Source organism: Aquarana catesbeiana, linkage group LG04 (assembly GCF_042186555.1).
Source record: "Aquarana catesbeiana isolate 2022-GZ linkage group LG04, ASM4218655v1, whole genome shotgun sequence".
In the NCBI taxonomy this organism is placed as follows: domain Eukaryota; kingdom Metazoa; phylum Chordata; class Amphibia; order Anura; family Ranidae; genus Aquarana; species Aquarana catesbeiana.
The window spans coordinates 450,989,771-451,000,538 of record NC_133327.1 but is presented as its reverse complement, the minus strand read 5'-3'; the positions used below and the strand labels follow the sequence as shown (position 1 = coordinate 451,000,538).

The 10,768-nt window shown below is 40.9% G+C and overlaps 1 protein-coding gene across 1 annotated transcript; it reads right to left on the bottom strand.

Annotated features, from left to right (window-relative positions):
• Positions 1-6,873: 6,873 nt before the first annotated feature.
• LOC141141266 (protein NYNRIN-like) lies at positions 6,874-10,530 on the bottom strand. Its single transcript, XM_073628945.1, has one exon. The coding sequence runs from the start codon at positions 10,528-10,530 to the stop codon at positions 6,874-6,876; it is 3,657 nt and encodes a 1,218-aa protein (XP_073485046.1).
• Between the last annotated feature and the right edge of the window lie 238 nt (positions 10,531-10,768).

Sequence of the window (10,768 nt, the reverse complement as noted above, 5' to 3'; positions counted from 1 at the left end):
TCTCCCCAATAACACTGTGGGAAGCTCATAAGCCTGTCTTGCGTGGTACAATACAAAGACAAATGGCACTATTTAAACGGGAACGCAAAAATCTAGCAAAAAAACTAGAACTCAATTTTAATGCAGCCTACATATCATTTCAAGATAATCCATCTCAGAGTACAAAATCTCACCTGGAAAAATCTAGATTGGAACACGATCTATTTCTCACTGAGTCAGTTGATAAATCCCTCAAACGCTCCAAACACAATTTCTACATGAATACAAACAAACCAGGTACATATTTGGCTCGGGCATTAAATTCAACTAACAAATCTTTCAAACCAATACGTTTGAAATTATCAAAAAATGTTTACACTTGTAATCCAGTTAAAATAGTCCATAAATTTCACTCACATCTCGCAACTTTATACAAGACAAACAATGAATTTAATCCTACAGAGGCTGAATCCTTCTTCTCAAAAATAACCTTACCTGAATTATCTCAGAATCAAAAAAGCAGTTTGGATGAGCCTATAACTATAGATGAAGTTGCTAACGCCATAAAAGACCTAAAACTTAACAAAAGACCAGGCCCAGACGGCTACTCGGCTTTATACTATAAAACATTCTCAGAAATACTCTCTCCCATTCTCACTGAAACTTTTAACAATCTTCTAGATGGACATTCTTTTCGGCAAGAAACACTAATGGCAATTGTTTGTATGATCCCAAAACCCCTTTCTGATGATACTTCCTGTGTGAATTATCGGCCTATCTCTCTGTTAAACCTCGATATTAAATTATTAGCAAAAATAATAGCAAAATGCCTCAATAGCATTATAGGAAAATTAATACATAGAGATCAAGTAGGCTTCATGCCAAATAGACAGGCAGGCGATAATATACGCAGGGCAGTGTTATTGGCACATATTGCTAAAAAACGGAAAATCCCTTTATGTTTTCTATCTCTCGATATTAAGAGGGCATTTGACACAGTATCCTGGCAATATATGCAATATTCATTACAAAAATGGGGTTTTGGACCCCACTTTTTAACATGGATCAAAGCATTACATAATAAACCCAAAGCCTATATAAAATATGCTGGATACAAATCTGAAGCCTTTAATATCGAAAGAGGTACCCGACAGGGTTGCCCATTATCTCCCTTATTATTTGCCCTTATACTCGAACCCATGGCCCAATACATCAGAACAAACCAAACTATAACTGGCATTGAAGTAGGAGGTATTACACACAAATTATGTATATTTGCAGACGATATATTACTTTTTCTATCATCACCACAGGTCTCTGGTCCTAACTTAATACCAGCGCTTGATGGATTTGCAGCCCTATCCGGCCTTATGATTAATCCTAAGAAATGCCTAGTGCTTAATATTTCACTCACAAACATGGAATTGATCCCGGCTAGGGCTGCACTCCCATTCACATGGGCAGAAAAATCAATCCCATATCTTGGAATTCATTTAACAGCATCTCATTCTGACTTATTCTCAACCAATTATCCTCCTGTATTAAGACAGATCACAAATCTAATAAAACAATGGTCGCAACTTCCTTTATCCTGGATAGGGAAGATTAATGCAATCAAAATGACTATTCTACCCAAATTACTTTATCTATTCAGAGTCCTCCCTATTCCAATTCCTTCCTATTTTTTGAGAATAGTACAAAAAAGAGCAACTTCGTTTATATGGGGCTCTTCTAAACCACGTATACCTATACACACACTACATCTTCCCAAAAATAAAGGAGGCCTGGGATACCCTAATTTTACTAACTACTACAGAGCAGCACATTTGGCCAGTTTGTCCAAATACCATGCAAAACAGGAAATCCCATTATGGGTATTTATAGAGGCTTCAGAAAATGACCCTCTATTAATATCAAATTTATTATGGCTTGATCCTAAAGACCGCTTTAAAATTCATAATCCCATAACTAAACACTTCTTATCTCTCTGGGATAAACTAAAAACCAAATATCAGTTACAATCTCCACACAATCCTTTCCTTTCTTTTATCAGAAATCCGGCCTTTTATCCGGCATGGATCTACCCAAATTCTTTTAAAGCTTGGACAACATCAGGCATTCAGACACTAAATGACTTCATAGCATCTAAATCATTCCTTTCATTCCCATCGCTTAGAGAAAAATATGATCTACCAAACTCTGAGATATTTAGATATCTCCAAATCAAAAATTTCTATACACCATTCCTAAAGGGGGATACACCATTATCCCAATTATCCATTTTTGAATCAATCTGTACAAAAGATCCATTTGCTAAAGGTACAATTTCATCACTTTATAATCAATTATATGGAGTAGCAAATCTTAATAGACCCTCTTACGTTCAGCGGTGGGAGGAGGACCTGGGACGAACTTTAGAAGACACGGACTGGTCTAACATATGGCTCACATCTAAGTCATCTTCACCCAACATCTTAGCACTGGAGACAAATTATAAAGTCCTAACTCGCTGGTACCTTGTACCCGCTAGAGTGGCAAAATATTCACCTAATACCTCAGCTCTTTGTTTTCGAGGATGCCCAGAAATAGGCACATATTTACACATATGGTGGACGTGCCCAGTAATCCAAACCTTCTGGAAGGAAGTCTTCGTGATTGCATCTAAAATATTTAAAAAAATAATACAACCAGATCCATATTTAACTTTACTTAATCTAAAACCGGAATGGTTAACACTCTCTCAATTCAAACTTATGATCCAACTAATAACGGCTGCAAAACAAACAGTGGCCAAGGCATGGAAATCTCCTACATTGGTACTAGCAGAAACAATTCACAGAATGAATAATACAATGTCCCATGCTAAGATGGTAGCCATCGATCAAAATCAAATTCCAAAATGTGAAAAACTTTGGCATCCTTGGATAAAACAACAGTTCCTGTCAAACTTCAATGACTCTGTCCTGTTGCCATGGTAACAGATTAAATGACTTACAGAGACACCCATTCTAAGGCTTCAAAGAGAACTAAAAAGAATAATAAACTGACGAGCGGGACAACCTTGTGGACCATACCTCTACCTTTCAACCCTTTTTCTTCTTTCTCTTTCCTTTTCCCCACCTTACGATTAAAGCTCATTATCAGAATTTATTTGACCTATATACACTCTACTTGTAAACAATATGTATAGTAGGTATAAATCATTTAAATACCTACAAAAGTAACTAAGGAAATTATATATATCTTTAATTTAGGTTTACGTGAACCCAATGTTTAATATTTGAAATTTCATGATATTTACCTATATAAACCCTACTGTAAAACAATGAGCTTACTTTATAGATCCTTGTAAACTTACTTTATGTATCTTTATAACATTGTATACTCAATAAACTTCTTTTGACAAGGAAAAAGAACCTTTTCAGCAGTAGCAGCAGATTCTCCCTCTTAAAGCGGAGTTCCATCCAAAAGTGGAACTTCCCCAAATTTGTCTCCTCTCCCCTTCCGGTGCCACAATTGGCACGTTTCGAGGGGAAGGGGGGACAGGTCTTGCCGTTCTCAACGTACATTTATGAATTATTAACCATAAGATATGAGGTTGGTTAAATAAGGATTCTTATAGCCAGAAGTGAAAGCTTAAATATAATAACATTTATTAAAGAAGCATTAAAAGTCTACCTAATACACAGACAATATCTATAGTCTTAAGGGAGAAAATATTAGGTTATAGTACAAGAAGACAAAGTATAATCATTACAATACAAATGGTAAACAAACAAACATGACAAGCAGGTATACTTTTAAGTGCTGGAAGATGCTCTGATAATTACCTATATTATGAATGTTCCTGGGCCCAGGTCAGTTTTCATCTCCCTACTACTCTCTTTGGAATACCTTCTTATAGGCCCATCTCTCATTGAATTGAATAGGGCCACTCTGATTGGTTTATTCTGTTAGCCCTCTATTCCCACCAGGCACATCTCCTAATTTGGGCAACTTCCTCCTGTTGTGGTAACGAGCTGGTGATAAGTTGTTTGAAGAGGGATTAAGGTGAAAGTCATCACCTTCTCTTGAAAGGGGTACTTAACTTATGCATGGCCTTAGCCAGGGCAAAACCTCCTTTCCTGAACAGATGAAAGAAATATTGTCATCCTCTCAAACACCCCTTTGAAATGGACAAATGGTTGATTAGCATGGAGGAATACAAAGGCCTTTATTGACCTAATGAATTTGGCCCTATAACAACTACACTTCAGATGGTATCTGTCCTTGACCCTTTGAACATCAAATATATGTAATCAGCTGATTGTCTTCCCAGCACATCCTTCTCGCATACTACAAGTAGCTGTTAAATGCATTAGCTCTTTTCAGCCAGATCCTGTCGCGTATTCACATCTAGCTAAATTACCCCTTTACTGAAACCCTGTCACATACACACAACTATTATTCCTTATCCAGAAAAAATATATATATACACATCTATATACAGATATTCTCAGTTGCTAATGGATATTACTCATAAACTCCTCATAAGGCAACAGATGACCCCTTGTGGCAAGTTGAGACAGATGAGACGAGGCCACACTTAACTGAGTAATTGTTTATGTCTAATCTCCATTAGTGAGTTGAGTTTCTCCCTCTGCCATTTTAGAAGTCGGCCCAGATATATTACCATGCCCGTCATAAATAACAGTATCCCACACTGCAATATGAGAAGACCTTTTATCCCCATTTCCACCCAGGTCCTAGTGGTGACTAAGCTGAAATCCCCATCATGTAAAAGTTCATTTAACCTTTTCCCTGTTTTCACCATATCATTACTGATTTGAATTATATGTGTATCCTTCCTTGCAAGCAGATTGTGAAGGTTTACTGACAGAGTATCAATTTTTATATCAAAATGGGGTATGTAGTTTCTAGGATCTGGGACATCAGGGGGACTCTCAATGATATAGTCTTCTGTTAGCACTGGTATGGGGGTTACTACCGTTTCCCCAATAATAGTGTACTCATGTGGAATGAAGCAGAAATTTGGATAGGGTATCGGACATGACTGACCCCCATAGAGAAATGTCTGGTGGTTGGTAACGACACAGTACAGTCCATCCATGTGGTAGGTGACCCTTGTGCTGGGTGTTCTCCATTTTGACAACTTCACGGGGCAGTTAGCTTCCATCTCACTTGGACTAGTTTCTTGAGGTGGTTGGCGTGGACTTTCCAGTTGGGGGTCCCTTGCTACTTTGGCTGTGGGATCCGGGTCATTGCTTAGACCACAGACTGGAGTGTCAATTTCGAACACATCACAACGGCATAAGTACCTATTGTCTTTGACAGTGCAGCAGGCAGTGTGTGGTGCTTTCCATCGCCCTTGAACTTGAATGAGCATTTCGGGGAGGTGCAACCTTTCCTTGTACACGTCGTTTTCGAGGTACCCGAGGGAGTGTATGGACGCCATCGTGTTAAAGTAGTCGTCTTGGGGATGGAACACTGGCAGTGACATGGTGAAGGACACATACATTAGGTCACGGTAGGCGCACAGCGACTGCTGGCTCTTCTTGCAAGCAAATGGCCCTCTATTTGGGTGTGGTGTCAGTATCCCTATGTTTCGAATTGTGGAAACCGGCAAAGGTTTGCACTTGTCTCCAGAATGTACATTCATTCCACCACTAATATTAGTGTGAGTACAATACCATTGGGTGAGGTCTGTATCTTTTAATATATCAGGGATTTTACCTGCTTGAATATCTCTGATAACATTAGTGACTTTGGTTAAAACAAAATTCCCATATGCAGTGCATATCACCTCTTTGCCCATACCATCCTCTCTAGTTTTCTTATTATTTATATTTATGATTTCGTTTATTTTCTGTTGTGTTTTTTCAAACAACTGGGCAATGTCTTTCATGTTATAGACCGTAAACCTTTCCTCCTCTGCAAGCCCCTCAACACCCTGCAGAATCGGTTTCAGCACTTGCCGACCCTCTTTCTGTTCAAAATTTCAGATATGCCTGCGAATCGCTGACAAATCGGCTCGGTTCCAAATTGACATGCCAGATCAAAAAAGTCCTGGGATGGACACAAGTATGTTGTCCAAGCCCTTTAACTTTCTGGATCTGAAAATGCCCCTGTGGGGAGTGAGGTTTGGTTCTGCAAATGGATCATGAGTTCGGCTTGCATGGGAGGCAATCAAATCTACCAGCAAGGAAGAATAAAACAAAGACACATTTGTCTGGGCACATGAGCCGAATTCAGCCATGTTCCACTGGGACAAATTAAGTACCACAGGTACATGAATGAACTTCACATTATTGAACAATATTCCCGGGATTGATGTTGCCGTTAGGCCACTAGGTGGTCCCTCTTGCAGTGATGGGCATTCCAATGATGTTGGTTTGTAATACGGGATTGCAGCTGTAGTTTTGGGCAAATTTGTAAAAGCAGGGGTGGTGTTACCCTTTGGGGACACATGCAAAGTAACTTTTCCTGGGACGTACTGAAGAGTGGATGCATGTGTGTTGCTGGCCAAGGGGATGGAGATAACAAAAGAATATTTCCACTCTCCGGCAACACTCAACCGTGTCTCTTGAATCAACAAGGATCCATTTTGAAAGCTCATGACTCTATCCCGGTAGTCAGTGATATTCCCAGCAACGCCATTAACCCAGACTAAATGATTATCAATGGGACTCCACCAATAAACTTGCTTCCCCACAGTTCCTACAATGGCCACAGGCAATAAGACGGATTCCCCCTCTATGCAGTAGACCGGATTCTTCTCCACGATCACGCTGATGAGTGGTCCAGTCTCCTCTCCCTTGGTATGTCCGAACAGATGGAGCAGGATAACAATCCACATCGACTTCATGGCTCTAAAAGGGAAGAAAGCAGCACATTTTAGTTGATTTCTTTGGCTCCGTGGAACTGTTTCAGTTGGTTCGCATGAACCCATTTATCTTGTGTCTTTTTGCCCGCTTCTATTCTGATTTTATATACAGAAGGACTTAACTTATCAATAATGGAAAATGGGCCTCTCCATTTTTGACATAAACTGTTATCCAGGGGACGTAGCTCCAAGAACATAACTCGGTCTCCTATGGCCCAAGTGCATTCTCGAACCCCTTTGTCAAAATACGCCTTGGCTTTCTTTTGACTTTTCCCCATTTGTGCTGCTGCAAATACATGGATCTCTTTTAACGCTTTTTGGAGTTTAAGGAGGTATTGGTCCATTGACAGTCTGTCTATTGTAGGGGTATGCATCTCTAGCCAGAGATGTTCAGGGAGTCTCATCTGTCTACCTGTCAGCACTTCAAAGGGTGTCAACCGGGTAGCATATGAGGGAGTTGCTCGGATGGCCATGGCCAGTAATGGCAACAGATTATCCCAGTTCTTACCATTGATGTGGACAAATTTTTTTAGCATTGTCTTAATCTGCCGATTGGCTCTTTCAACCTGACCTGAAGATTCTGGGTGATATGGAATGTGAAACTTTTGCTCCACCCCTAACATCTCTAGGCAGGTTTTTACCATCTTTCCCGTAAAATGGGTCCCCTGATCTGACTCTATTGATGCTGGGAGCCCCCATCTACTGAACACCTGTTCCACCAAAATCTTAGCCTTATTTTGTGCAGTGTTACTTTTGGTTGGGAAAATCTCTACCCATTTCGAAAATAAATCTGTGACTACCAAAATGTATCGGTTGTTTCTAGAAGTGACTGGCAAGGGTCCCATGTAATCCATTTGTAAGGCATTCCATGGCCCTTCTTTCAGTCGGATTCGTAAAGGGGCATTGATCTTCCTTGGTGCGGGGTTAACCTGTGCACAGACAATACAATTGTCACAATACTGCTTCACATCTGTCATCATGGAAGGCCACCAACCTATGTTCTTGAGCCGCTCACCTGTTTTCTCTGACCCTTGATGACCCCCAGTAGGCAGGTCATGCACTATGTAAATCATTTCATTCTGGTATTTTTCAGGAACCACCCACGTTACTTCATCTCCCTGATGCAACAATACCTTTTTATCTTCTGATAATTTGAGGTGTTTTATGTACTTTGCCAAAGTATTCCCCTCAGAGAGTTCCCCAGTCTTATTTTGCAGTTTTTGCATGATTTCCTTAATGTTATCATCCTGCCTTTGTATGTCCGAAATATCCGGAACTTCTATGCAGGATTTTGTGAGGGCACAAACAATGGGGCACAAGACTGGGTCCGGCAAATTCGAAGGAATTTCCCAGATCTCCCCTCCCTGTGCTCCTTGTTTGGCCAAGCAATCCGCCACCTCATTTTGTTCCCAGTATGGGGCAGTACCTGAATGACCTTTTACTTTGCACACCCATGGTTTGACTGGCAACTTTTGCACCAATGATACAATATATTTCAACAGGGATGCATGTTTAAGTGGAGACCCATCTGAGGACATGTACTGGTGGGTGTGCCAGAAGGGCAGAAATTCTGTAAGAGCATTACAGACCCACGCAGAATCTGAGTATAAAACAATTTCTTGGTCTCCTTTCATCAGTTCTAGGGCATGAGCGATTGCAGCCATCTCAGCAAATTGTGCTGATTTGACTTGACATGACCGAAAGATTGATGTTTGGGTTTTTGCTTGTGGATTGATACAGTATATTCCAAATCCTGCATGTGGGGACCCCTCCACGTAAAAACATGATCCATCTGTGAAAATTTGGACTGCGTTTTCAGGGACTGTTTCCTTTGCTGACAAAGGTTTAAAGAATTGTTGCGCGGATGATTGGGGGGTGATCTCATATTCATGTGGTACTCCCTGGTAAAGGAGGCCATGGGCCCTAGTGGACGGATTATTTGTGTGTTGGACTTTAATGTCTCGGTCTTGAAGCAACAGTGCCCAGTGGGCTAATCTGGCATTGGATACATTGCCATCCTTCACTCGGTCTGTAAGTAAAAATTTAGTGGGAGTGTGCGTTGTGTGCAGGATGACTGGGTTAAGCCCTATGATGTACGTGAAGTATTTCACTGCCCAAAACGTAACTAGGAGGTGTTTTTCACATAGAGAGTACTTCATTTCCACAGGAGACAAAAGTTTAGATGCATATGAAATGGGTCTCTGTTGCCCATGGATTTCCTGTGACAGAACAGCTGACATGGCTGTCTCTGATATGGCAGTCTCAATGTGAAAGGGCAGTTGGTACTCTGGGTTGGCTAACGCTGGCGCTTGCGCTAAAGCTTCTTTAAGCTCCTGCACTGCATTGGTGTGTTGCTCAGTCCAGTGCCATTGGGTATCCTTTTTTAACAAATCATACAGAGGTGCAGACTTTTGGGCAAAATCAGGGACGAAAGCCCGTGAATAATTTACCAATCCTAGAAAAGATCTCAGAGTAGGGATGCTTACTGGCAGAGGTAATTGTAGAATGGCTTTTACCTTTTCGGTTGCTATCTTACGCCCGTTTGCTGTCACTGTAATCCCAAGAAAAGACACAGATTCCTTCAACAATTGTGCCTTGATGGGATTACACTTCAGTCCCGCCTTTCCTAGGATCTGCAGAAGTTCCTCCAATAACCGCAAATGCTCTTCTTTGTTGCATGTGGCTAGCAACAGATCATCAACATACTGGAAAAGATTCTTTGGAGAAGAAAAATCAATTAAAATATCTCTCGTGGTTGCATGAAATAACGTAGGAGAGTTATGGAATCCTTGCGGGACAGAATTGAACGTATACTGTTTTCCCAGAAACGTAAATGCAAATTTGTATTGACATTCTTCTGACAAAGGTAATGACCAAAAACCGTTCGATATATCCAATACGGTGAAATATTTGTGTTTGGGATTCAACATGCTCAAGACATCCGGGACAGATGCAACTGTGGGGGCGCAATTGTTTGTAACACTGTTCAATTTGCGGTAATCAATTGTTAATCTCCACGAATTGTCAGTACTTTTGCGAATTGGCCATATTGGCGCATTTGTTGTGGATACACATGGCCTGATGACCTTTTGGTCAAGCAGTGAATCTATGGTTTCCTGTATGTAGCTGATAGCTTCCTGTGGAAAGGGGTATTGTTTTTGCGGAGGTGGGTCTGGCCCACTGATGTGTATCACTGTATTTACCTTTCCACAGTCATGTTTATGTGTTGCAAAGGATCCCTGCTGTCTTTCTATCACCGGCTGTAGAAGCTGATGTTCTGGGTGATCTTTAATGATCTCCAGTATGTTATATTTTGAATCATTGAGTTTGATGGCTGCAATTGTGTGAGAATCAGGTATCACTATGGTGCTACCCTGATCAGTCGGAGCCCCTTGCAATAGTAAAAGGTTGGTCAGATCTAACATACATCCATTGGGAATTAAGAAGTCTGAACCCAGGAGGCTGGTTTCATTTGGCAAACACATTAATGCTACTGGCTGTTTTAGGGATAACTCACCAATTTGGATTGTCAGTGGCTTGGACAAGGCAGACTCAACATTATGTCCAGCAAAGCTCTGGAGATTCAACGGCTTTCCTGAAGATAGTGTTGAGTTTAAGGGATCTTTGTCATGAATAATTGAAATGGCCGCACCCGTATCTAGAAGCATAGTACATTGACGGCCCCTAATCAATGCTGACACTACAGGGCGCCCACACCTATCCAGAGAAATAGGTGCTAAAATTTTGGGGCCTTGTGGTTGTCACCATTGACGACGGTCAGCCTCTGTCTGAGAAGCTACCTGTACTTCCTTTCCAGGGCCTCCTTGAAAGGCCTGTAATTGTTGTCGTAACTCTGCATAAGTAGGAGCTGTTTGTGTCTCACTGACATGCTTGCCCTCTGATGGG

Excerpts from the sequence above, each read along its gene's own strand:
- LOC141141266 (XM_073628945.1), bottom strand. The coding sequence starts at position 10,530 with ATGCTTCTAGATACGGGTGCGGCCATTTCAATTATTCATGACAAAGAT.